The sequence below is a fragment of the Aythya marila genome, assembly GCF_965140915.1.
Source record: "Aythya marila genome assembly, chromosome: 20".
NCBI lineage: Eukaryota > Metazoa > Chordata > Aves > Anseriformes > Anatidae > Aythya > Aythya marila.
The window spans coordinates 5,106,567-5,132,990 of NC_139061.1; the positions used below are offsets into that span (position 1 = coordinate 5,106,567).

At 61.7% G+C, this 26,424-nt stretch overlaps 2 protein-coding genes across 2 annotated transcripts; both read right to left on the minus strand.

Moving 5' to 3' along the window:
- Positions 1-1,275: 1,275 nt before the first annotated feature.
- Positions 1,276-3,228, minus strand: HSPB1 (heat shock protein family B (small) member 1). Its single transcript, XM_082776482.1, has 3 exons — positions 2,834-3,228; positions 1,827-1,890; positions 1,276-1,652 (listed from the first exon to the last, which is right to left on the minus strand). The coding sequence occupies exons 1-3, from the start codon at positions 3,192-3,194 to the stop codon at positions 1,487-1,489; spliced, it is 591 nt and encodes a 196-aa protein (XP_082632608.1). The 5' UTR covers positions 3,195-3,228; the 3' UTR covers positions 1,276-1,486.
- Positions 3,229-6,998: 3,770 nt separating this feature from the next.
- On the minus strand, positions 6,999-25,834 carry SRRM3 (serine/arginine repetitive matrix 3; the record flags this gene model as incomplete). The annotated part of the gene is made up of 14 exons (XM_082776691.1): positions 6,999-7,215; positions 9,456-9,593; positions 9,728-9,958; positions 10,789-11,078; positions 16,281-16,452; positions 16,743-16,847; positions 16,973-17,023; positions 17,246-17,281; positions 17,597-17,665; positions 17,977-18,006; positions 18,460-18,540; positions 18,625-18,759; positions 22,981-23,082; positions 25,611-25,834. 14 exons carry the CDS (start codon positions 25,832-25,834, stop codon positions 6,999-7,001), a joined length of 1,881 nt encoding a protein of 626 aa, XP_082632817.1.
- Between the last annotated feature and the right edge of the window lie 590 nt (positions 25,835-26,424).

Consider the following 26,424-nt stretch of genomic DNA (forward strand, 5'->3'; position numbering starts at 1 on the left):
GTGGTGCCTCGGTTTCCCCAGGGCTCCAGCGTCACGGGGTTGGGGCTGAGCCCAGCCCAGCACCTCCTAAGCCCCAAATTAACCCCATATCTCCCCCCCCATGCCCCCCTCTCCTCAGTTTCCCCATTTGGAGAGGGAAGTGGCCCCCCCAGCTCCGGCACCGTGCGCACCAGCAGTGCCTGTGCGCACCCCTGTGTGCGTCTCTGCTGTCTGGACAGGATTTGGCCCTAAACCGGGGCACTGCAGCCTGACGGGGGCTGGGTGCTGTGGGGTGGGGGGCAGCACCCACCGACACCCCCATCCCCATCCCCTACAAGCTCCGGCTGCTGGTCCCCGATGCTGGAGCTGCTCTCTCTATGGCAACCGTCTCCATCGCGCCGGTTGCCGTGGCCACCCGTCCCCAAAATGGCACAGCACAGCGGGGTGGTGGTGGGGGGCAGGAGGATGCTGTGGGTGGGGGGGGGGGCTGGCAGCAGGGCCCCCCGGCCGCAGGATTCCTCCCAGGTCACCGGCTGCCTGCCTGCGGGATGACTCAGGGGGGATTAGGGGGATTTGCTGCCCGCGGCCATGTAGGGCCAGCCCTAAGCCCCTGCGCTGAGGCACGGGCACGTGGGGGGCACGGGGAGCGTGGCCCCCCCTCTGCGTGGCACCAAGCCCTGAGCTGGGGCCAGGGCTGGGCGTGGAGCCCCCCCCAGCCACCTGAGGCATCGCCATGGGGTGAGAGGAGGGGGCACAAAGGGGCAGGGAGACCCTGGCGTGGGTTGGGGATGGGGGGGGCCCGTTCCCACCTTCTGGGGGTCTCCTCTGCGACCTGGGGGGGGGGCAGCTTGTTTTTGAGGGGTGTGGGGACCCGGCAGGTTGGGCACGTGGAGGGATGAGGTGGTGACACCTGGGGTGTGGGAGAGCTGTGGGGTGCTGAGACCTGGAATTTGGGAGCCCGGGGGTGCCGGGTGTGGGGTTGTGGAGACCTGGGATGGAGGAGACTGGGCTGTGGGGACGCCGAATTTTGGAGCCCCAGGATGTCAGAGCCACGAGGGACATCGGAGGTCCGGGAAATTGAGATCTGAGGTGTGGGAGGCGTGATGCTGAGGGTTTTGGAGACCTGAGCTGTCAGAGCCCAGGGTACAGACACCCGTGGTGCTGATGTGGGACCCCAGGAGGTGGAGACCCCGGGGCTTTGGAGACCCAGGACGTGGAGACCCGGGGTGCTGGGGGTTGGGGTGAGGAGGGCTGGGTTGGGGGGCTCTGGCCGGCAGACAGCGGGCACGGGGCAGGTTTCTTTCACCACTTTTTATTCCCATTGACACCACCTTCTCCTTCCCATCTACTCAAGGCACTGGGGTGACTGGGCGAGTACAAAATAAAAAATACAAAGGGGGCTGGGGGGGGGGGGTGGGGGCAAGGCATGAGGGTGCACTCCATGGGGGCAGCGGCGGGGGCTCCTCCTCCTCCTCCTCTTCCTCTTCTTCCTCCTCCTGGGTGCCTCCTATTTCTTGGCCGGCTCGTCTTTCTTGCCCTGGCTCTCCACGGTGACGGGGATGGTGATCTCGGCCGACTGGATGGCCGGCTTGGGCAGGGGCGCCTCCACCGTCAGCATCCCGTCGGGGGACAGCGAGGACCGCACGGCCGTGGCCTCCACGCCGGGGGGGAGGCTGCAGGGGGAGAGGGGGAGAGCTTGGGAACGGCCCCCAGGCCCTGGACATCGCCCTCCCCGGCTGGGCTGGTGGTGACCCCGGTGTGTGCGGGCTGGGGTGGGCGGTGGGAGGAGGTCCCCAGGGTGCCAGGGGGGTCCTGGGTCCCCGTCTCCTCCCTGCCCCGGTACTTACGTGTATTTTCGGGTGAAGCACCGCGAGATGAAGCCGTGCTCATCCTGTTTCTCCTCGTGCTTGCCTGGAAGAGAGAAACCCAGCGGAGGTCAGTGCCCAGCAGGGAAGGGCCCGATCCTGCCCATCCCACATCTCTGCGCCCTACCACCACCCTGGAGCCGCGCTGACCCACAGGAGGGATTTGGGCCCCTCCAGGAGCATCCCCCAACCCCCAGGGCAGCGAATTGCTTGCGGTGACGGCCCCGACCCGTGCCCAACGCCTTTGTTTTGGCTCCCCAGCACGCTGCGCACGCTGCTGGCTCCGTGCCGCGGGGGCCTGCGTTTTGTCACCACGCCCCTCGCCCAGGCACCCGCGGCGCTCCGGGGATGCTCGGGATGCCGTGGGGCTCGTCACAGCCACCTGTGCCCCCCGGGGGTCTGCACCCTGCGAGACTGCTCTTGTAGTGCTAGTCCTTCTTCTTCTCGGCTATTTTCTCATTTCCCCTTTGCCTTGTCCTTTCTCCTCTTCTTTTCTTTCCCTCTTCCCTTCTTTTGTTTCCCTTTCCCTTTCCCTTTCCCTTTCCCTTTCCCTTTCCCTTTCCCTTTCCCTTTCCCTTTCCCTTTCCCTTTCCCTTTCCCTTTCCCTTTCCCTTTCCCTTTCCCTTTCCCTTTCCCTTTCCCTTTCCCTTTCCCTTTCTTCCCTTTTTCTTCCCTTTCCCTTTCTCTTTTTTCCCTTCCCCTCTCCTTTCTCCTCCCCCTTTCCCTTCCCCTTCCCCTTTCCCTCTCCCTTTCTCTTTTTCTTTCCCTTTCCCTTTCCCTTTCCCTTTCATTTCCTCCTCCCCTTCCTCTTCCCTTTCCCCTTTTCTTCCTTTTTTTTCCCTTTTTTTCACTCTGCATCGCCCTCCCTCCCCAGCAAGCACCCAGACACCTGCACACCCACCCCCAGCACCCCCAGGGAACGGGGAGAGCCCCGGCGCACCCCTCAACCCCCACCCGCGGCCCCACCACCCATCACCCCGCGGACCCACCGGTGATCTCCACGATGTTGTCCTTGGTCTTGACCACCAGCTCCTCGGGCGCGAAGTGGTTGACGTCCAGGGTGACCTTCCAGCTGTCGGCGCTTTGGCGGATCTCGGAGATGCCGCTGCTGAGCTGGCGGCTCAGCGCCCGGCCGTAGGGCGAGCCCGGCGCCGGCACCAAGGCGCTCTCCCCGGGCAGCAGACGGAAATACCCGGGCCAGGCGCTGCCGCTCGGCCACTTGTACCAGTCCTCGGGGATGTGGGGCATCCCGAAGGACTGGTCGAAGAGGCGGCTGCCGTGGTACCAGTCGCGGAAGGGCTCCCAGCTGGGGCTGCGGAGGAAGGTGAAGGGCACGCGGCGCTCAGCCATGATGCGCGGGGCCGTGGTGCTGGGAGGGGGCCGGCGGCGCGGGGCCTTATGAAGCCGTCCCGCTGGTTATTTTTAGCCGGGAGGCTCAGCTGGCTATTAATGGAAATCGCAGCAGGGCCCGGGAAGGGACCAGAAGCTTTCCCAGGCCGTGCGCAGCCGTGTTGGGAGCCCCCAGCCGCACACCCCCGCGGCGGGGGCTCGGCTGCTTGGCGGGTGATGGATGGTCCCTGGAGCGCTCCCAGCCCTTTCCCGTAAAACAATCCCTGCCCTGCACAGCTCCGGGGCCGTCTGCGCCGGCGTGGGGAGGGCGCTGGGGGGGCCAGCACAGCAGGGGGGGATGAGTCAGTGGAGGAGCCCGTGCTCGGTCCTGTGCCCACTGCGTCACCCAGCCCCTGCCAGAAGCTTCTGGAGCCCCCCCCCCCAGGCTCTGTGACCCCCAGGTGGCCCCCAGGGCTTGGCCGGGTTGGGGTGAGGTTGTCCAAACCCCGAGCAGTGGGGGCCGTGGGGGTCAATGGGGCTGTAAGGGGGGGTGTAGGGTTTGGTGGAGGTCAGTGGGGCCCCATGGGGCTGATCGAGGCCAACGGGGGCCATGGGGTTGGTAGGGGTTGGTGGGGCCATAGGGGCTGATGGGGCTCACTGGGGCCCAGTGGGACCAGTAGGGCTTGATGAGGATGATGGGTTGGAGAGGGGCTGGTGGGGGCAGCACCCTCTCGGGGCAGGGGAAGTTTGGCTCCTTCCCTTAGTCCTTGCCCTCAAGTCCAAACACACCCCTCTGGGATCCCTTGGTGCCCGTTTGGGGCCAGTTTCCAGCCTCTCAACCCCAGTGGGGCCCCAGCACCTAAGTCAGACAGTCTGGGGGCACCGAGCCCCCTGGGGGATGCCCCTCCTTGCTCAGGCTCTGCCCATCCCCGGCAGTGCTGGGGCTGGGTTTTTAAGACCCCAGCGTGGCCAGGAGACCTTTGTAGCTGAGACCTGACGCACTCGGCGCAGGGATGGGTGCGAGCCCAAGCCCCTGAGCTGTGAGGGGCTGGGGGTGCTGGGGGGGGGGCAGCGGAGGGGCTGCGGGGATGGGGGAGGCAGGAGGGATGGGAGGGATGCAGGGAAATGATGCAAGGAGATGGCAGGGCTGAAGGGAACGAGGGGAGGGCTGCAGGGAAGGAAAGGAGGAGGGCTGCAGGGAGGCTGCAAGGAAACACGCGAATTTTCCCCAGCATCAGGGACCCCCCCAGAGGTTTCCCCCACTGCAATGCTCTGGGACATCGGGCGCAGCTGGTGCCACCCTCACCAGGAGCCAGAAACCGATGGGACGGGTGGCAGGGGGCAGGGGAGGAGAGCTGGGGGGGTCCCGGGGGGCAGAAGGGGCTGAGCCTGCAGGGAAGGAGCAGAATTAACCCCGCAAAGAAACCGCTCGGTGCCCCGCAGCGCCATTTACAATATATACTGTATATTTATTGTAGTTGAACCAGCTCACTGAATCTACAGCTGTACTCACAACCCAGGAAAAAAAAAAAAAAAAAGAAAAAAAGAAAAAAAAAAAAGAGAGAGAGCGCGCGCAAGAGAGAGGAAAATACTGAAGTATTTCTACAGAGTATTTGTTCCAGTGAGCTCCCTCCACGGCAGGAGACAGAGACTGTAAAAGAGGAAGACTGGAAATTTTCCCTGATGTGCTGTCTTGTCCGCGCCGTCGCTGCAGTCGGGGCTCTGTCGCCTTCGGGAGCCGTGGCCGCTGGGGTGGGGATGGGGATGGGGATGGGGATGGGGACGGGGCTGGGGGTGGCCTCGGGGGATGCCTCCGAGCGTCCCCGTGCAGCAGTGGGGCGATGCTGGGGGGATGCGGGGGTGCAGGGCTGGGTGCCGTGGCCAGAGGAAAGAGGGATGATTTTTGGGGGGGATCGCAGTTGCGGGGCTGGCAGGGGGGCTGCAGGGACTTCACGCCCTTCGTGTCCCAGCTCGGGATCCAGGATCTCCATTTTTTCCTACCACGGGCACACCCAGACCCCGCCGCCTGCCCCGAGCCGTGGGGAGCTGCAGGTGTCTCTCCTCCATCCCCATGAAAGCCGATTTCTTTCTGGTTTCCTTTTCTGGGCAATCGGCCTCCTTCCCAGCTCGGGCTTTGCTGGGAGGGCTGGGGAACCAAGGGGCTTGGATGGGGGCACGGCCAGCTCCTGGGGACACTGCTTCAAGGGGTCCTGCTGGCTTGGTGGCAGCACGGGGGGGTTCACGCACACAGCACCCACCCCGCTCTTCGCCCTGGTGCTGGCAGGTGGGAGCAGCACCCAGCACGAGCTGCCCACCCGCAGCCCTCCGGAGACCCATTCACCAGCTCTACCACCGCGTCACCACCTGGGCTGGCATCCAAACAGCCTCCCAGTCCCTCCAGTGCCCCCAGTGCCCCCGGGCTGGCTGCAGGCGGGTGTCCGAGGGCCGCACAAAGCCCGGCTCTCCCCGCGTTAATCCCGGCAGCTGCTCTCCCCACGCCGGGAGGCTCAGCTGCTTCGTCCTCCTCCAGCCAGGCGGAAAACGCGTGGCCAACAAGGATTAAATGCAAACCGCCCCGGGGCCGGCACGCAGCGGGGCTGGGGAGCAGCCCCCGCAGCCAGGAAGGGCTTTTTTTTTTTTTTTTTGGGGAAATCAGCAAAAATGCGCAGAACCGGGGCTGTCAGCAAAGCACCCGGCCGGCCCGTGCTCGTCATCCCCCCCTCCCCGCCTCTCTTTTTAAAATGAAATTTATAAAAGCTGCTGGAGGGGCGCAGGGATGCTCGGGGGGAGGCCGAAGGGGAGCGGGGGGCCGGATCCTGCCCGCTGGGGCCCCGAGGCACAGCAAAACCCCGGCTGCCACAGCCAGGGCACCAGTGGCAGCATCTTCCAGAAGAGGAGTCAAAGCCTTCACTCGGGGCCGCGTTTCCTCGGGGAAGTGGCACGGGGAAGCCATTAGGATCGGGAACTGGGTGGCAAACCGGGGTGAGGAGGCAGCCGGGGGGGGTCTCGGGGTCAGCCCTGTCCCCTCGTGCCCTGCCGGGGGTCCCCCTGCTCCGGCGCTCGGAGGAAGCCTCTCCATGCACCACGCGGCTCCGCGCACGAGCCCAGAGGCGTCCAAAGCAAGGGAAAGGCGGGGGGCACCCCAAAGGGCACCCCACAAGCACTGTGGGGCGCATCCCAAAGCACAACCTCACCCCAAATTTGTCGGCTCCCCCTCGCGGGGACGCCCAGGGGACCCGGCAGCATTTGTTCTGCAGGGGCAGGGGGCGCACAGCACCAAGGCAGAGGGACCCCAGCCCCATGTGGGATGAGACAGGGTGACGCCGGGCTGCTCCTCGCTTTGTTCGTCTGCGGCTCTGCGGGTGTTGGGGCTGCCAGGACCCCCCCGAGAGGTGTCACCTCTGTCCCCGGGGGTGTCCTCTTCCCCGCCCGGTGTCGGCAGCAGAAACACGCTGATTTCGGGCGTGCTAGAAAAGTCCAACCGAGCCAAAAGAAGCACCGCCGGGGGGAGCGCACCGCGCTGGGGGCCCCGCCGGCTCGGTCCAAGGTCTCTGCCAAGCAATTTGTTCCCTCGCTCTGTGCTCGCCCACCCCGTCCCACCCCACCCTGGCGTTTGCAAAAATAAGAAGCCATCCCCCCCCCTCCCCTCTCCCGACCCCCAAAACACCCGCTGGGTTGGGGGTCACCCAGTGCCCCGCAAGGTTTCCATCCGCCCCCCGACTTTCCCCCTCCGCCACCGGGTCCATCCTCTGCAGCTCCCCCCCAGGGGGGTTTTCCACCTCCTGGGGGGGTTCTCCCGGGGGCTGGGGTCGGGGGCTGCGGGGCTCAGAAGCCGGCGCTCTCCGAGCTGCTGCGGCTGTTGTAGCTGGGGCTGCGGCTGGGGCTTCGCGAGCGGCTGGGGGGGCTGCGAGTCCGGCTGCGGCTGCGGCTGGTGCTGTAGCTGTCGTAGCTGCGGCTCCGGCTGCGGCTGTAGGAGTAGGTGCTCAGCGAGCTGGAGGACGAGGGGCTGGGGCGGTAGTAGGGGATGGGACGCTTGCGAGCGCTGCGGAGGGAAAAGGGAAACCGAGTCAGGGCCGTGCTGAAGGTTGGGGAAGAGGAGGGAGGGGGGCACGGGCCCAAGCACCGGCCCCGCGCATCCCCAGGCTTGGGGATGTCAGGATCCGGCCCCCCCTCGGCCCCTTCCTCCTCCCCGGGTCCCCCCCCGGGCTGTTAGTCCTGGATTAGGCAGCGGCGAGGACAGAAAGTGAGCAGGTTAATGTGGCTTTTGTGTTTCCCCAGCCACCAAAGATTGAAAGCTGCTGAAAAAGAGACGTTAGGGATTAGCGGGAGACGAGCACCGGGCTGCCCGCGGTCCGACCCTCCCCGGCTCCTACGGGGACGTGGGGAGCAGGGGGACAGCGGGGAGGGGGGGACCGGGGGCAGAGACGTCTGGAACCGGTGCAGGACACTGAGCCCGGAGCCCTGCGGGTCCCTGAGGAGGCTGGAGGGGGGCCAAGGCAGCCCCTTGCCCCCTTCTCGCAGCTCCACGTCGTGGTGAGCGGTGTTAGTGGGACCGAAGAGAGACACACGGCCGGCCTCGCACAGCCGGGGAGACACGGAGAGGTCCGGGAGGAAGAGGAGGAGGAGGAGGAGGAGGAGGAGGAGGAGGAGGAGGAGGAGGAGGAGGAAGGGGGGAGGTTACCCTGGGAGCCAGGCCCACGGCGATGCTCTCCGAGAGGAACCTTGGGATGAAATGGAAAAGGAGAGGTTGGCATCACTGAGGGACGAGGCAGGACCACGCGGTGCTGGGCCCCGGGGAGGCAGGGGGACAAGGACAGGGCAGGAGGGCGAAGGAAGGGGGCTTCTGGCCAGGCTACGGGGCTGGTGTCCCCTGGGATGGTGAGGACCACGGGCTGTGTCCTCGAGCCTGTCCCCACAGCTCCTCCCTGCCACCTTCCTCGGGGCATCCCAGGAAAATCCAGCTCAGGACTGAGAGGAGGGATGCCCACGGTGTCCCTGCTGCCTGCATCCATGTGAGGCTGTCACTTTCGGGGCCACGTGCTGGCAGCCCCTCTGTCCCTGGGGGATTTCAGCTGGGGAAGGGCAGAACCAGCCGGTACCCGAGCAAGAAACCTTCCTCTGGGCTGGGAGGACCTCTCCTGGCCCATATATTTCACAGGGGAAGCCTGCAGAGAGCTTTAGCGCAGCGTACAGGCTGTATTTCTCCTGTCTGCTCTCCTTATGTCCAGCCCAGGAGAAATCAAAATCCTTCCAGAGCGAGCGAGAGCCGATTGCTGGAAATCCAGCCAGCTCCGTGCTACGGCCCCCGATCTCCCCGCTGATAGCACGGGAGACAAATAGGTCAGACAGGAGGCAATCTCAGCTCCGCACCCGTAGCGTGGCCAGCACCGCATGCTAACGAGATGCTGTGTATGCACACTGCTTCATCTGGCACTAAGCACTGCCTGCCTTGGAGCCCCGCATCCTGAGTCAGGAAGGGCTCAGGGAGGAGAAAACGGCATTTGGAGGGCAGGAGGCAACGCACTGGGGCTGGGCTTCTTGCTGGAAGTAAAACGAGTTCATATCTGCTGTCTGCAAATGGGAGGAGGCCAGTAGGTTGTAGTGTTGGAGGCAGGCTGGGTACCCAGCTGCAGGGCCAGCCTGGTTCACTCTCCTGTTCATCCTCAGGGTTATGTGTCTGTCCTCAAAGCTGCTTGTCTGTCAATCTGTCCATCCGTCCGTCCGTCCATCCATCCATCCTTTCTGCCAGCCACCCACAGACTCACAGAACCATTAAGGTTGGAAAGGAGCTCCAAAATCATCTGGTCCAACTGTGCCCCTACCACTGTCACCCACTGAGCCCTGTCCCCAAGCACCACGTCCAACCTCTCCTTAAACACCCCCAGGGACGGTGACTCCACCACCTCCCTGGGCAACCCGTCCCTATACCTATCCACTCTTTCTGACAGAAATGTCTCCTCATTTCCCACCTGAACCTCCCCTGGCACAACTTGAGGCCATTCCCTCTGGTCCTGTCACAGGTTACCTGTGAGCAGAGGCCGACCCCCAGCTCCCCACCCCTTCCTTTTGGGGAGTTGCAGAGAGCAATGAGGCCTCCCCTGAGCCTCCTCTTCTCCAGCCCAAATCCCCCCCAGTTCCCTCAGCCGCTCCTCACAGGACTTGAGGTCCAGACCATCCACCCCTCCATCCTTTCTGCCACCCCCCACCCCTTTGGGGCTCTCTGGGGGCATAGCTCAGCCAGGGGCCATGCCAGCGGTGGTGGCTGCGCGTGCCGGGCCCCACCTGGTGATCCTCCTGGGCTCCATGAAGCTGGGGGAATCGCGTCTCCTCTTCCTGATGGGGGAGTAGCTTCGGGAGCGGCGCCGGGCCCGGGCGGGATCGGGGTCACCGTGGCGTGTTCGGGGCTCGTTGTCCTTCTCTCTAAACCAAGACGAGCGGCGTCAGGGGCACCAGGAGCACCGGGGCGGGCTGTAGGAGCGCCCAACCCTTCTCCAGCCAGGACACCCCAAGCCCCAAGCTGTGCCCCAAATGCCACCCGTGCCCCCCGAGCTGACCTGCTGGCGGTTTTCTTCTGCGAGGGCGAGCGGCTGCGGCTGCGCCCGGCCCTCTTCTCCCGCGAGCGGGACCGGGACTTGGAGAGGGAGCCGCTGGAGCTCCAGGAGCTGCTGCGGTGCCCGGTGCTGTGCGAGGGGCTCTTCCTGCGCTCCGAGGCCCCGTGCCGAGAGTGCTTGGCCGACGACTCCGAGCTGCTGTTGGGCCGGCCCCGGTGGTGCCGCTCCTTCACCCTGCAAGGAGCAGAGCGGGGGGAATGTCCCCAGTGTGTCCCCACTGCTCCTCTTGTCCCTCTGTGACCACGGGGGAGCAGAAGCACCCACATGGCCCTGAAAACACCCTGATTATCACAGACTCACAGAATCATTGAAGTTGGGAATGCCACCGAGATCATCTGGTCCAATCATCCCCCTACCACTTCTATGACCCACTGAGCCCTGTCCCCAAGCACCACGTCCAACCTCTCCTTGAACACCCCCAGGGACGGGGACTCCCCCACCTCCCTGGGCAACCCGTCCCAGTGCCTGACTGCTCTTTCTGACAGAAATGTCTCCTCATTGCCAACCTGAACCTCCCCTGGCACAACTTGAGGCCATTCCCTCTGGTCCTATCACAGGTTACCTGCGAGAAGAGGCCGACCCCCAGCTCCCCACACCTTCCTTTTGGGGAGTTGCAGAGAGCAATGAGGTCTCCCCTGAGCCTCCTCTTCTCCAGCCCAAATCCCCCCCAGTTCCCTCAGCCGCTCCTCACAGGACTTGTGTTCCAGACCCTTCACCAGCCTCGTAGCCCTTCTCTGGACACGCTCCAGGGCCTCGATGTCCTTCTGGGAGTGAGGGGCCCAAAGCTGAACGCAGCACTCAAGGTGCAGCCTCACCACAGCGGGATCTTCCATAACCCCACAGAGCCATCCAGGCACTGCGTTGCTCACCGGGACACCACCATGGGGCTCCCCTATCCCCCCAGCCTCCATCCCGGCGTCCCCCCACCTCCACCCCAACCCTCGCATTTCCCCTATGGAACCAAGTTGTGGCTCCTACGTGACGGCACCCGGAGAGCCCCTTACTTCTTGGCGTGGGCGCCGTGGGTCCTGTCGGGGCCGAGCGGGTGGGAGCAGCCCGAGCCCTCCGAGTCGCTGCTGTAGCCGCTGGGGCTGAGCCCCGTGGGGGGCGGCTGGCGGGGGGCCTGGCCGCGGTGTCGCGGGGGCGGCGAGGCGGAGCGGGAGCGGTGCCGGTGGCCGTGCTTGGCTCGCTCCGGCGAGGGCGAGCGGGCGCCGTGACGGCCGCCCCGGGCGCGAGGGGATGGCGGGTCCGTCCTGCCGCGAGGCCGCGGAGAGGGGGACGGCGAGGCCGGCCTCTGGCAGGGGGAAGAGAGACAGAGAGAAAAAAAAAAGGGGGGGACAGGCGGAAAGGGGAGAAGAGAAGAAAGAAGGAGAAAGAGGTTTTTAACGGGGCGCGCCGGGCCGGGGCTCGGCGCACAACGTCAACGCACATCGCATTAAGGCAGGCTACACAGACGCTACCCTGCACCTTCCTCAGCCTCTCGCCCTCAACAACGTGGGTCATGCAAACCTCCGCATGCAAGAACGCAAAAAAAAAATAAATAAGGAAACGAACCAAAGAAAAAAAAAGAAAAAACAACCAAGAAACGAAGAAGGGTTTGGGGAAGAAGGGAGGGACCAAAAAAATCCAAGAAACCCCAAAGTCATTGGGGAGGGGAAAGAAACGACCCCCCCGGACACCTGGAGAGGAGATAAAGCAAACCCCCGGTGCCCGCCCGCCCCAAACAAGAAAGGTGAAAGGAAAAGGGGCGGAAAACCCAAAAAAAAACAAGGAAAATGAGAAAAAAAAAAAAAAGAACAAATGAGAGGAGGGGAGGCGGGGGGGAATAAATCAGAGTGAGCAGTGGGAGAGAGGGTGAAACCAAAGAGGTGATGGGGCCGGGCGGGCGCGGGGCGGGAGGTCTGCTCACACAGATGCATGCACATATATAGATATCTATACGTTTATATATGCATAGGTTTTATAGATAGTACGGCTTTTGGCTTAAAACAAATCAAGAAACGAGGAAGACGGCACAGAGCAACGATGGAGGGCAAGGCAGGGAGTCGGGGGGCAGGGGGCGAGAAGGGAAAAAGAAACCAAAAGAAAGAAGAAAACATCAAAATCAAAGAAAAACCAAACCAAAACTTCACAAATGTCATCGTTACTGAGATAAACGAATGTCTCTGAACTCTTCCTGGGATACGCATTGATCTGTTAGCTGTGACTCTGCAGGGAACTGCTAAGTCCTCATCAGCACTCAACACAGACTTTGCTTTCTGCTTCCTTTTTTTTTTTTTTTTTTTTTCCGTTATATGCTTTTTTTTTTTTTTTTTTAAGTCCCTCTTGGTTAACATCCACTTACCAAAAAAGTGGCATTTCCTCCTTTAGTAGGTAAGGTATGAAGAGAAGGGAAAAGCGGGGCAATATAAGTGCATCATTAGATTCACAAAAATGCAAGAGAGAAAGAAAAGAGAGAGAGGAGGAGAGACAGAGACAGCGAGAGGAGAGAAATAAAACAAAACAACTCCCTTCTCCTACGCTCAGACACCGGGAGGACCCCTCCTAGCTACCTGGCGGTGACATCGGGCCACCGGCACGGTGACAGCCCTGAGTGCTGGGCTGGGATTTGGGGTGCAGGGGGCTCCAGCCCCAACCGAGCTGGTGAACGTGGTCTGGGGGGCAGAGGGCGATGGGGAAGCTTTGGGGTCTCTCCCCTGGCAGCCCCCAATGCCCACAGAGGGGTAAATCCTGCGTGACCTGGTGGGGCCTAAGGGGAGCTGGGAGGTGCTGCTGCACCCGGGGGCAGCCGGTGACCTCGTTTCCTCGCCGTCCCTTCGCCTCAAATACAATTAATCCTAAACGCTGCTTTTCTCCCCCAAAAGAGAAGCAGACGATGCACCACGGGTCCGCGATGAAGATGCTGACAAAGGGACAGGAGGCCACCCCGCCGGTGGCTTGTCCTGTATCATGCCCCTGTCCCCACTGACGAGGGGGCCGAGCCAGCCCCTACAGCCACAGAGCAGCGCGCCCCGCCTGCCAGAGCCAAAATGGGGTGGTTTGGTGCATTTTTACTATTGCTTTAACAATTAACTTATTTTGCAATTTCTCCGGCAAGGCAGAGAAGTGGTGGGGGCAATGGATGCCCCACCAGCGGCATCCTCGCAGGGGACGGGGGCTTCAGCCACACCTGTCCCCAGCCCTACTTTTGGGGAGGGAAAACTGGAAATGGAGAAGGAGAAGAAGAAGAGAGAGAAAGCCAGAGCGAGGTGTCCTCTTCCCGAGCGCATTATTCGCACACATATTTGCTATCCATGCTGTGGGGAGGTGGGCTTCACACCCACAAGGCAGGGAGAGGGATGGGGAGGGCAGAGGGGGCTTCTATTGAAAAAACAAACAAACAAACCCAAAAAAATCCTTTGCAAAGGTCTGGCCCCAAAGGGAAAACGCATTCGGGGTGCTTGTGTTCCCCGGACTTGCCTCTCACCTCGCCCAGTTCCTTCCCATGCATGGAAGGTCTCAGCTTTTCACCATCGCTGCCCCAAAATGTTCTCCCCTGGTCCTCCAGCTCACCACCATAACCACAGCCCCAGAAGGGGCAAAAAAATCCCAATCTCCCCAAATTTCTCGCTCGTTATCCTCCCTCCCAGTCCTTCACCCCAAAACACCCGTGCCCCAGTGACTCCTTGTGACGCACTGGGGTTCACCTGCTGCTCTTTGCCTCTATTTTTCGCTAATTGTGCTCGGTCTCATTAGCCAGCCCCTAAGAAGCACGGAGGAACTCAAACCGACTCATGGTAACTGTACCGTCTGTGGGAACGAACACAAACTCAGAGGGCTAAAACACACAGAAATGCATTCTACCAACAGAACGAGGAAAAGAGGAAGAGAAAAAGGCGGAAAGAAAGAAAAATATTACATGGACAGGGCAAAAAAATAAAAGAGAAGAACGTAAGAGAAGAGCATGGCTTTGCAGCTAACTGGGGAAAACCATACAAATCAAAAAAATTATATATAGCCACCAAAAAGAGACAAAATGAAAGAGAGAGAAAGAGAGAAAGAAAGAAAGAGAAAGAAAGAAAGAAAGTAAGAAAGAGAAAATAACATTAAATCAAGCTACGGTGCTTTTCAACAGGCTCATCTGCAGAAGTGAACGTGCAGAGGTGGACGAAATACCTACCTTCTGAATTGGCAGTGACAGGAATGCAATAATAAAAAAGAAAACAATAATCTCCACATTTGGAGTGCAGAATGGGAAAAAGACAATGACTCTTTAGTAATGTGATTTAGACCCCTTTGCTAATCAAGTTTGCTTTGCTTAGACTTTTTCTTTTTTTTTAACTTGGTCTCATTTGCATCTTTTTTTTTATATATATTATTTCACTTCAATGGAAAGCCCGTGGCTTTCGTGGCTGCGGCGGGTTTGCCGGCTTGCGTGTTGTGCCCGGCCCCTACCCGGCAGCGTTTTCGGGCTGGAAGGTGGCTGCCGAACGTCACCGATCCCAAACGTCATGCAAGGAAAGCGGCGGATGGAGCGCAACGCGTGGAGGTTTGTTGGGCGGCGTCGGCACCGGGAGCGGCCCCAAGAAAACCAGAGAGAAATTTGGGGCCGGAGAGTGCGTGTAGGAGAGAGAGCGAGGAGGAGGAGAGAGAAATGGGGAGGAAGGGCGAGCGCGAGGAGGATGGGCAGGCAGCCGGAGGCGGGGATGGATGGAGACGGGACTGGGCATTTAAAAGGGAAGTCAACCCCACGCAGCGCCCCGGCCCTGGGCACCTGGGGGGCTTGGGGAGCTGGGGAAGCCCGGGCGTGGATGTTAGGGGAAAATGGGCTGAATTTGGTGGTTTTGGAGGGTTTGAGGCAGGCGGAGGGCGCTCAACCCTGCTGCTGCCGGTCTGTGGGGCCGAGCTCAGGATGGATGCTGAGGATGCTCGGGGAGCAGCACGGGGTGGCACGGGGGTCCCAGCCCGGAGGGGTCATGGCTGGGTGGATGCCACAGCCCCCACGGCCCCATCCTAACGGGATCGCACGTGGGGACCCACGGGGAAAACATCCCCACGGTGCCAGGGTTGGCTGCCATACAGCAGCGGGGCCACAGCCAATTCGAGGAGGCAAAGGGCAATTTGTGACTCGGTTTTGGGGTGAGCCCGCTCCCTTTTCGGTTCAGAGCTGCTCGGTTATCTTCCCTTTTAAATTCCTTGTTCAAAATATAGAGAATGGAAATACAGTGTTCAACGGTCGTAAATATTTAGAAAACACATCTTCTTTTTTTTTTCTTTTTTTTTTTTTTTTGTTTTTCTTCTCCACATTAACACACACAAAAGCAAAAAATTCTAGAACAACACGACGACGACAGGGGGAAAAAAAAAATAAGAGAGATATATCGTTTGCATTTCTGTACATCACGAAGGAAAAGAAAAGAAATCATGATAAAGGAAACTAAAACAAGGGGGGAAAAAAAAAGCATGTTTCATTGCCCTTCCCTCCCCCTCTTCCCTGCTTCTGCTGAGCAAGAAATGGAATTGTATATTACCGTTTGGGATTTTTTTCAAATGGGAGGCTAAAGAAAAACACAGATGGGATTAAAAAGAAAAGAAAAAAACAAAACAAACAAACAACCAAAAATAAAAAATAAACAGAGAGAGAAAGAGAGAGAGAAAGAGAGAGAAGTTGTCGGAGAAAAGTCCCGCTAGAGCCGGGGAGCCAAGGGAGCTCGTGCGGCCTGGGCGATGCTGGGTGCCCGGGGTGGGGGCTCCTCGGCACCCGCACCCCCAAAAAGGTGAGCCGAAACCACAGCAAAGAAGAAAGCGGAGAGGGGCCCGAGAGGTGGGCTCCGGTGGTCTCCCAGCCCCTCCTGTACTGGTTAAACTGGGGCTGGCCCCCTCGTCCCGCTGGGGCAGCGGGAGCGTTGCGGGGACAAGCGGCCCCGGCGCAGGGGGGTTTTGCCGGGGCAGTTGGCAGGGCTGGGGACAGTCAGCCCTGAGTCACCCGCCGCGGGGCCTCTGAGTGCCTAAAATGTGAGCACCCAGCCCCAGCCCCCCCTCCGAGCTCTCTCCTGGCCTTAAACCAGTGCCCAGACTGGTGCTGGGGTCCCGCTGGCACCGGCACCTTAGTGCTGGGATGGGCTGGGAAATCATTTTATCCATTTTTAGCCATTTCTCAGCCATCTGGGCTCAATCCACTCCCAGGGCAGCACTGAGCCTGGTGGTGACCCTACCGAGCCATCGGGGACACCCCGGGGTGTGACATCCACGGAGCGGCCGTGTGAGAGGGGCTAGCACCCCCCAGGGTGGGGGGGGACATTGTGCAGCCAGAGAACGGCCGGGGAGGGGGACGGGCAGCACCCGCTGCCCCCATCCATCTCCCCGACCCCGACGCCACCAGTGCCCCCCAGATGGCGGCCGGGTGAGTGGGGAAAGAGGGGAGAGGAGAGCCGGGGGGTGGGGGTCCTGCGGAGGGAGGAGGAAGAGGAGGAAGAGGAGAGGGCAGCGAACCGTGGTGCAAGAAAAGCCTACGTACATCCGGCGGCTCCTCGAGCGCGGCGCCGTGGCTGTGGCGGCCGTTCTGGGCGCTGCCCTTGTGCCCGTTCTGGTGTGGCGAGGCCGAGCGGCGCGGCGAGGAGGAGGACGGGCTGCGGCTGGAGCGGGCGCTGCTGCCCTTGGGGCCGTCCTCGCGGTGCTTGGGGCTTAGCCTGCGGGGCATGGCACGGTCAGGGGGGCGGCCGACGCGTCCCCTCCATCCCCAACCCGGCACGGAGGTGGCACCCAAGCTGGGGCTGCAGCACAGGCATTGCCAAAGCACGAAACGGGGTGAGAAATTGCTTCTGGGGTTTCTCCCAGTGCACATTTTCTGGTTTGAAACCTTGCTGCTGCGTTTCCAACCCCTCCAAGCACCCCTCGTGCTGCAGCATCGCCCCGCTCCCCTCCCGTCCTTCTCCAAGGGTCCCCCACCCTGGGGACACCCCCTCGGGGGTGCTCCTACCTGCCGGGGGATTTGGAGTTGCTGTAGTCGGAGGAGAGCGAAGCGCTGTGCGAGCTGCAGCTGCTGCGCCGGTGCGACCGCCAGGCCGGCGACTCGCTGCGGGACCTGTGGGGAGGACGGCCGGGGCCGACGGGCAGGCTGAGCCCCCCGTGCCGGGCAGCTCGGAGGTTTGGGGGGGGGCCGGCCCCACAGGGCAGCACCCTGCCAGCCGCCTGCCCGCGGCGCCTCACCTCTTGCGCTCTTTGTTTTTCTCTTTCCGCTTGTTTTTGGGGCTGCGGGACCTGCGGGGAGGGCAGAAGGGTGAAAAGGCAGAGATGGGAGAGGGGGAGAGGGGCAGCAATGATGCTGCTGAGCCCTGGCCAACGCGCACCCAGAGCATGGGGTGGCCCCGTGCCACCTCCAAGGGTGGGGGACAACCAGCAGAGCCTGGTCACGGGGCAATGGGGACGCTGGCACCAAGCGCAGGTGGTGGTGGGATGGCTCCCGGCTGCCTTCGCTCTCACCTGTGTCTTCTCTTCTTCCGGGACCCCGACTCAGACCTGGGGATGGAGAGGAGGCAGAGACACGCTGAGCCGTGGCGGGGGGTAAAGACTGGGCAGCCCCAGGGGACGGCAGGGACAGGGACGAGGGCAGGGGGCTGGGAGCCACCAGTTTGGGTCACTCAACAGGGCAGCCTGGCCACCGGGAGGTGACAGCCTGTGTTTCGGAGAACTGCCTGCCCACTTGAAGGGCCACCCAGCACCCAGAGCCCCGGGGGTTTCCCCACGGTCCCCAGCCCTCCCCGCAGCCACCAAGCAGCCCCGTTGTCCCCAACCCCAGGAGCACAGCGCCTGGTGGAGCCGTATCCATCCTACCTGTCGCGTCTGTGTTTCTTTCCAGTCTTCTTCTTCTTCTCCTTGCGGATGGGTGAGGAGCTGTCGCAGCTGAGGGGGGGGAAGTGGGTGCCTTTAGGGTGGGAGCAAGGAGCTGGGGTGCAGCAGGAACCCCAAGTCCCATCCTCGTGACCCACCACCCCCTGGCACCCCACGTCCCCAGACACCCCCCAGGATGCACAAATATTGCATGGGATTTATTTCCAGGGGGCAGAAAGGAGAGTCCAGCTCAGGGTAACCCCGGTGCCAGGGCGCCCGGATCCCGCTGTGTCCCATTGCCACCTCGTGGGCTCCACGGCCTCCAGCAGGAGATGGGGCTGGAACAGCCAATTCCCCCGGGGGGCTGGGAGCGGGACACTCACCTGCGCTCCGAGCCGGGTTTCCTCTTTTTGCTGCCACGGGGAAGGCAGAGAAGAAAGGCAGAGAAGTTAAGGACAGAGAAGGCAGGAAGGCAGAGAAGTTAAGGACAGCATCCTCCCACTGCTCCAGGACATGCAAACTGGGGCAGGACCTGGGTGGTGGACGGTGCCGGCCCCTTCCCAGCAGCCAAATCCTGCCCGGTGCTGTGCGGGGCTGTGCTCTGCCCTCCCAGGGAGGCTGGGTGCTGATGGTGCTGATGGAGCCGGGTGTGGATGCGCCAGCACCCTGCAGCCCCCAGCCACAACCCGAGAGCACAGCAAGGGCTGGGTTAATGACCCGGAGTCATTAATTAAATCCCCTCTGAAAGCCTTCAGCTTGTTGGGACGGGGTGAGCAGGGAGGGGACCTGCTCGGGGAGACCCAGCAGAGCTGCAGGGTCGAGCCCTCCAGGTCTCGGGGGCAGCGTGGGGACAAGCGTGGACTCACCGGCTCCGGCGGTGACCCGATTTCTTTTTCTTTTTCTTCTTGGGCGGCGGCGAGGTGGAGCTGCTGGACCGTCTCTTCAGCCTGAGGGAAAGAACAGGCAGCGTTGGGGTGAGAACAGAAAACCACCCCTGTACCCCAAAAACCCGCTGCCCGCCGTGGCCGGACCTGTACTCGCGGTGGCTGCTGTCGTCGCGGTAGCACTCGGCCGAGCAGTCGCACTGCAGCAGGCAGCCCTCGCCGTACTCGGGGTACTGCGCCGCGTAGTCCTCCCCGTCCAGCCCGTGGTGGTTCTCTATCACTCTGGCAAAGGAGGAGACGCGGGATGAATTCAGGGCTCTGCTGGAGCTGAATCGGGGCCGGGAAAAGGGATGTGGGCACGGCTGTCTGGTGGCACGTGGGTTTGGGGACAGCCAGCTCCACTGCCACCCCTCCACAGGTGACCTTGGTCGCGTCGCTCGATGCTTGGCAGCTCTGGGTGGGACAGCCTGGTGACACCGGAGTTCTTATCAGGGTCCTGTCCCCGCAGCACGTCACCGCTGGGCTGCCGCAGGGACATCCCCAGGGCTGTGCCACCACCTCCCTGTCCCCGGCGTCACTCAGAGCCCCGTGCTGCCCCGCGGGGCTGAGCGGGGTCAGCCCAGGTGGGTGGCAGGGGATGGATTAGGGTGAGAGGAGCTGGTGGAAGACCGGGGATTCGGGGATTATCCGGCTGGTGGCAGGAGCTCCCGGGATGATCCGGGCTTTGGGACCGGTGCCCAGCCTGCTGCAGGCTTGGCACAGGAGGTGATGGGTGACGTCCCCCCGAGCCAGCCGAGGCGAGGAAGGGGGGGACATCAGGCCTGAAGCCACCAGGGTCTCCTCTCCCTCTCGAGCAGCTTCGTCAACATTAATTTTCCCGCTGCCATGGAAACGGACGGGAGGTTGCCATTGACTACGGGGGCTGCGGGCTGGACCCGGAGAGCAGGAGGGACCCGGGAGCCCTTGGCCAGCCTCTCCCTGCTGCCCCCAGCTCCCCAGCTCCCCCCCTCCTGCTCTGCCATCAGCCCCAGGACCAATTTCAATCCCCCCGGGGCAGAGCATTCATCCCCATCAGGTGGGTTGGGGACGCCCTGGTGAGGATATGGGGTAGCGGCTTTGCTCCCGAGCCCCAAATATTGCCAGGGGTCTGGGGGCTCGGTGACAGCAGCCAGGAGAGGGAGGTGGAGCAGGAAAAGCACGTCAAAGAGCCCTGATGAAATGTTTCCTAGCAATGTCACCGCTGGGGATGGCCACCCGCAGGACGAGCTGCCTCCAGCACCAGTGGCACCGGGCTCGGGGCGACTCGGTGCCGCCAGCACAGCCAGGAGCAGTGCTGGGTGCAGGATCCATGGTGCCAGATGTTATTTTTCCCCCTCTTTTTTTGATTTTTCCCTTTCTGCCAGAGCTCAGGTGGTGTTCAAGCTCCTTGGCAGCAGAAGGACGCGTGGGTTGGATGTCCTCGGGTCCCAGAGGCTGTGGGTGCTCCGGGACACATCCTGCAGCATCCAGCTGCCACGGGTGCTGGGCAAGGGTAGATCCCCAGGGAAGTGAAGGCACTGGGGACACCTCTCCATCCCCTGTGTGTAACTGCACTGGGTGGTGCAGTGTCTGGGGGGTGCTGACATCAAGCAAGCCCAGGCTCTCACCCCCCGGAGGAGATGTGGCCTCAGGAAGCAGGATTTTTAGCTGGTGTCCCACCCTGGCTTCTTCCAGATGTGCTAGGCGGGGGGCTGGCAGCAGGGGAAGCTGCTGGAGAAGCGCAGCCCCTCGGCTTCTGACCCACCTTTTCCACGAAAATGCCTTTCGAACAGCAACCAAACCATGGAAAGGGGGAAGGAAGAAGGGAGCTGAGCAAACTGAGATAATTTCTTACTGCACCCTCTGCTCGGTGGGCAGCTGAGATGGCACCACGTCGCGGTGCTGGGCCTCATGCTCCTGCTGCCAGCTGTGCTCTGCGGTCCATAACCAGCCTGCAGTGCCCCGCTCACACCTCCCCTCCTGCCACACGCCTGCATTTTGTTTCAGGCCCGCTAACCTGGCCATCGAGCAGCCCCTCAGCCAGCAGAGGGCCGTGTGGCCGGGCTGTGCACGCACAGACAGGAGCTGCGAGGGTGCAGAGAGCAAGCCGGGGCTCAGGTGGTCACGGCTCTGCTCGGTGCCTCGGTTTCCCCTGGGGATTTCTGCAGCCGATGCTGAGCTTTTTGTGTGTGCTTTGAAACGAGAGCAGCTGGTTCGGGCTCGCAGCCCAGCCAGCCCAGTGGCTGATTTGTAGACGTCCAGGGAGGTGCTGGAACGGGACCAGCACACGAGGTGCCTGCGCTGGGGCTCTCCCAGCCTCCAGCCGTTGCAGAAGGCTGGGCGTGTTTATCTGAAGCACTGCTGCAGCTCCCTCCCTCAGCCTCTCCTTCAACAAGTGCAGGGGTTTTGCATCCAGGACATCCTTTGGTGGGGACCTCTGCAGGCCAGGTCCCCACACATGGGGAACCACCTCCTTTGGGATCCCCTCCCAGCTTCCCCCAAGCACCTCCGTGCTCCTCGGAGCTCTCCTGTGCTTTGAGGCCGCTCCCTCCAGCTCAGCACTATTATTTATAGCCCCGGGGCTAATCTAACGATTACCCTTCAGACTGCAGAGCAAGCCTGCCAGTGGGGAGAGGTGACAGCTACGGCTGCTGGGGTACCCGTAACGCACCTCTGTGCTCGTTACAGCGCCAGCCCTAACGAGCTGGGCAGCCTCTCAGGAAGATGCCCTGAAGATGACTCAGGTCCCACGGGCAAAGGCCACTTGTTAACACGCCACCTGGATGCTCGGACACCTGGGTGACCCAGGCGCCTTGGTTTATCCCACACCTTGTTTATCCCACTGATCCCTGCCTGGAGGAGGACCCCAGATGCTCGTGGCTGCTGCGGGACGGGGACGGGGCTGCACACCCCGACCGGGACGGGCTCAGCCCAGCCCTGTCCCCGCTGGGAGGCTGCTGGCAGGGGAAGGCTGCCCCCGTCGCCACGGCTTCCCCGCCTCCCCCTCGCCCTGATTTCCTGACCCTAATGAAGCATTAATATTCAGTGAACCTGCAGCATCTATTCCTGTCCCAAGTGACCTGGTTTCCAGGCTGATGGATGGTGCGCGCCGGGCCAGCCACGCTGCCCGGGCCATTAAGCAGCGCACAGATAAATCATCATCAAGCCAGCACAGCCCCTCGCGGGGCTGGGGATGGTCCCGTGCAGGGAGGGAGGAGAGGGTGGCACGTCCCCAGCAGCAGCAGGGCTGCTTTGCACAGCAAACCTCAGCCCCAGGCCCCATCCCGGGGCAGAAGCAGCACGAGGAGTGATGAGGAGGCAGCAGCACGGGGCAGAGCGGCTTGGGGAAGCTTCCTCCACGGGGCTCCTGGGTTTCACAGCAGTCTGACAGAGGTGCGGCACCACTCTGGGGATGGCTCTGGGTCTGTGCTGTTGAAAAGCAGGCTCAAGCCCTGCCTGGGCCTCTTACATTATTTATTGTTGCTATTATTAAGGCTTAGCACTGCTAACGCGAATATTCCTGGGGTTACAGGACAGCAGGCAGCCTCCCAGACCATCCGCAAGGTGAGTTACCCCAGCTTTGCAGCTGGGCAGGAGGATTATTCTGCATTATGGAGTTAATAGCAAGGACTCAAAATCGATGTCCTTGCCTGGATGGAGGCAGAGCTGTGATTTCAGCCCTGGAGAGAGCAGGAAAGGCAACCAAATAGCAGGAGCAGGCAGAAGCGTGGCATGGCCTAAACATCTCATCTTTCTCCCCAGGACCAAGCTGGTGCCTGCTCTGCTCCAGTGACACTGGTGACAGCTGTGGCCAGGCAGAGGCAGGGCACGAGTGGCTGGAGCCATCTGCACCCCGTGGTGCACCCCAAACCTGCGGTTTGGTCTCTGCCACCAGCTGATGGGTGAGCTGAGCACCCTGCGCTCTGGTTTCATCTTCTGTGATGGGCACTGCGATACTGGCCTGCACAGCACCTGGAGGCTGCCCAAAGACCAGGGCAGGAGAACCCCTCCAGAGGTAGTACCCTGCCTCAGAGAGGCCAAACCTGCCTCCTACCAACCAGCCAAGCAACAAAGCGACCAATCAACCAACCAGCCATCTAACCAACCAGCCATCTAACCAACCAACCATCTAACCAACCATCTAACCATCTAACCAACCAACCAAGCATCTAACCAACCAGCCATCTAACCAATCAGCCATCTAATCAAACACCCATGTAACCAACCAAGCATCTAACCAATCAACCATCTAACCATCTAACCATGTAACCAACCAACCATCTAACCAACCAACCAACCAGCCATCTAGTCATCTAACCAACCAACCATCTAACCAGCTAACTGACCAACCATCTAACAAACCAACCACCCATCCATCCATCCATCCTTGGTGGCCACCCGGGATGTGTCTCCCAGACAAGCAGCACAACGTGTGACAGATGAGTCGGACACGCAGACGGGCCGACCCGGCGCTGCCTCACTTACATTTGGCGCCCGTGCTGGTCCTCCCTGGTGAGCACGCCTTCCTTCTCCATCAGCATTTGCCGAAAGGTCCCCACTTTCTGCCGGATCTCCTCTTCCAAGTACCTGGATGGGCAGAGATGTGGTCAGGGCAGGCGGGGATGCCGTGCGGGCCCTCCAGGGGCTGCTGCACGTCCCCCGAGGGCTGGGACAGGAGCAGGGTGACCAACAGAAGGGCACTCAGGGCAGGGCCCTGCTGATGACCTCCGTACCTCCAGGACTGGCGCGTGGCCAGAGGGGCTGGGAAGGAGAGGTGGCATTGGGACGGCCATCGGGGGCTGGAGGACAGCGGGGCCCTCCACTTGGAGCCCTGCCACCACCCTCCTTGCCCTTCTCAGCCCCACTTCCCCTTCTTCCAGACAAAGGGGCCACGAGGAAGGTGCAGGAGGAGGATGACCACGAGGCTGTCCTCGCAGCCAGCGAGGCCGGGGTTCTCCTCCATCCCCTCGCTCGTCCCCGCGCTGCGCCGCGGCCCGGCAGCCGAGCCAGCTCTGCACTACCGCCGAACGCTGACTCAGGCCACTGCAGGGTTATTAACGAGAAACACTAATCACTTTGTCCCTGGCATCTGCAAACAGCCGCGGCAAAGCACGGCGCTCCAGCTGTCCCTGAGACGCTGGAGGGATCGGTGACAGCCCGCGCTGGGCAGCCCTGTGCCGCATCCCGCAGCGGCACAAGGGCACCGGGCGCATCCCCGACCCCGAAACCCAGCGGTGCTGTGCTGGAAATGCCCACGTGGAGCAACTCGGCAGCGTCCCCGGGAGGGGGAGGCACAGGATGGCACCTGGGCTGCGTCCTGCAGGAGGGTGAGGGGGGTGCAGAGCTCTGCCACCGCCAGAACGAGATGGGGATTAATATTAACGAGCTCATTTGCACTGAAACGGGCTCATTAATGCTCCAGCCGGCAAGGGCTGCTGAGCGGGAGGAGGGCAGTGAACCAGGCAGCCCTGGCTGCTTCCCTACGCCTTGCAGCACGCCAGGGCTGGGGGGCCCTAAAAACAAGGCAGCACCCCCAAAATGCAGCTCTGCACCTCACCCAGGGCCACTGGCGAGCAGGGAGCTGGCAAAGATTTGCTGCAGTGGGGTATTAACGCGGGCAGTGCCATCGGAGTGGGGACGTGAAATCAAGCTGGAGGTGGTGGACAGGCGGCCGTGGCCAAGTTTATGGCCACCAAGGGGCCATTTAATTCTCCTTTTCTTTCTGGGGACTTGCCTTTCTCCCCGCTTGCTCCAGCAGCCCCACCACGCTCTCAGAGCTCTCCACGAGGCGTTTCCAGCAGCCTGCAGACGGCTCAAGGGCTGGATTTGTCATCAGAACCACGGGCAGGAGGACAGCAGCACCCCAGGGCTGGATCTGGCTGTGCCATGCAGAGGGATGGGGGCTGGCAGGTCCCCAAAATCTGCTTCCATCCTGCCCATAAAGGCGTTCCTGCCCCAAGGCTCCCCCCAGCCCTGCAGCAAGGGGAGCCTGAGGTTTGGCTACAGAGCGGCTGCTCCTAACCCTGTCAGAGGGATTTTTTGCTGTTAACACAGAGAACAGGGTGGGGAAGGAACCAGAAATTGCTGACACTCCTTTTCCAGAGAAGAAATCCAGGCACCAGCCAGCAAGTAACCCCGCAGGCAGCCTGGAGCGGGCGGATCCAGAGCAGGCAGGATCCATCCGCGTTGAAGGGAACCAGGGAGCACTTAAATCCCCAAAAAACCTCCCCTGCTGTCACGGAACCTCACCCCACAGGGTCTCTGCCCTTGGAGACAAATCCCTGAGGCGCAGGGGCCACAGCCAGGCAGAAACCCCTGGGGAGCTTCCCCTGCAGCCCCCGGGAGAGCCCCCAGGCAGAGGGGGGTTAACCAGGTTGGCCAAGATTCTTGCTGTAATTACATTACCATTTCGGTGGATCCCTGTCCCCGCTGTTATTAATAGCCTTAATAACAGCAAAGACAATTACAGCAGCAACAATACCCATCACCACGGCGCTACTACCCGCTGCACTACTACTACTACTCATAGTAAGGCTCCTCGTAGGGCACGGGAACCCGAAAGGAGGACCCGGGCTCCCCAAGGCGCCAGGTCAGCCTTATTTATTTCCATAACGACAAATTAGGCGTAATCATTATTCCAGTCTGTGTGAGACAATTTAATTCTAGGTCACGGCTGCGCTCTTAATGAAAGCCTTGGCGAAGCCTTCCCTCAATCCATTTTCCCTCTCCGCAGCTGATGCCAGTCCCCGTCTCCCTGCGTGCGCTGAAGAATTTGCTCCATCAGTCAGGCTTTAGCCCCAAAACTGGAGGGTGAAAGGGGAGGCAGGGACAAACCGAAGCACTGGACCGGCCTCACGTAGGGCTCAGCCACAGCTCTGCTTCATTTCCCCAACCCAAGAGGCACAGACTGGCCCTTTCTCACCCCAAAAGACCCTGTGAGGTGCTGCAGAGACCGGCCCAATCCACACAAAGACAAATTTCCTCCCAAACTGGGACGTTTGCCACTTTGGGGTGGCTTAAAGACAAAAAGGGGCAGGAGGAGGTGCCAGGGAGTGTCCAACGGGGGTCCCCAAATGCGGGATATCCCAGCCCAGCCCCGAGCGCCCAGCACTCACCCTTGCTCCTCCATCATCTCCTGCAGCTCCATGCACTTGAGCTCCACCCGCCGCTTGCGCTCGTGGTCCAGGATCTCGCGGTGAGCCTTCTTCACCAGGCTGGGCTCCGCCAGCCTCACCTCCTCCTCGGCCTTGTGCCACGTCCCCGAGGCGCCGGGCTGCGCGAAGCCGTTGGAGGCTTCCTGCGGCGAGGGCGCGTTGGCCCCGTTGTTGTAGAGAGCCATGGTGGTGGGGGGGGGTGGCCTGGAGGCACGCAGCACCTGGAGGGGGGAGGAAGAGCCACAGGTCAGCTCCTTGCCCTGGCTTCGTTCCCTTCTGCCGTGACCCAAAATCTCAGAGAGAGGTGCATCAGCGCTGGGGATGGTGCTGGGTGGATGTTGGTGTGGGCTGTGAGGCTCCAGAAATAGCCCCTCGGAGGGGACAGCGCTGTGCTGGGCTTTGGATGATGTCCCCAAGCTGTGGGGAAGGAGAATTGCGACCGTGCTTAGATCCCAAACGTCCCAAATCAGCCAGAAAGGCGCAAACTGCCCCACTGGGGGTCTGTGCAGGTCATGACAGCCCCGATCCCAGAGGCTCTGGAGCACCCCTGAGTGCACAAACCCCCTGCTGCACCTCAGATTCCCACAAACGCTTCTCCCACAAAGCCCTACCCAAAAAAAAATGACCAAAGGCGCAGGCAGAGCACCCCCCATGCACACACGCTCTCCCCACGTCCATTTTGGACTCGGAGACGTGTCTTTGTGTACACGGCTGAACCTCGGGGGTGCTCCCCTTGGCAGCACCCTGCCTGAGAGGCTTTTTTGAGGACAGGCGC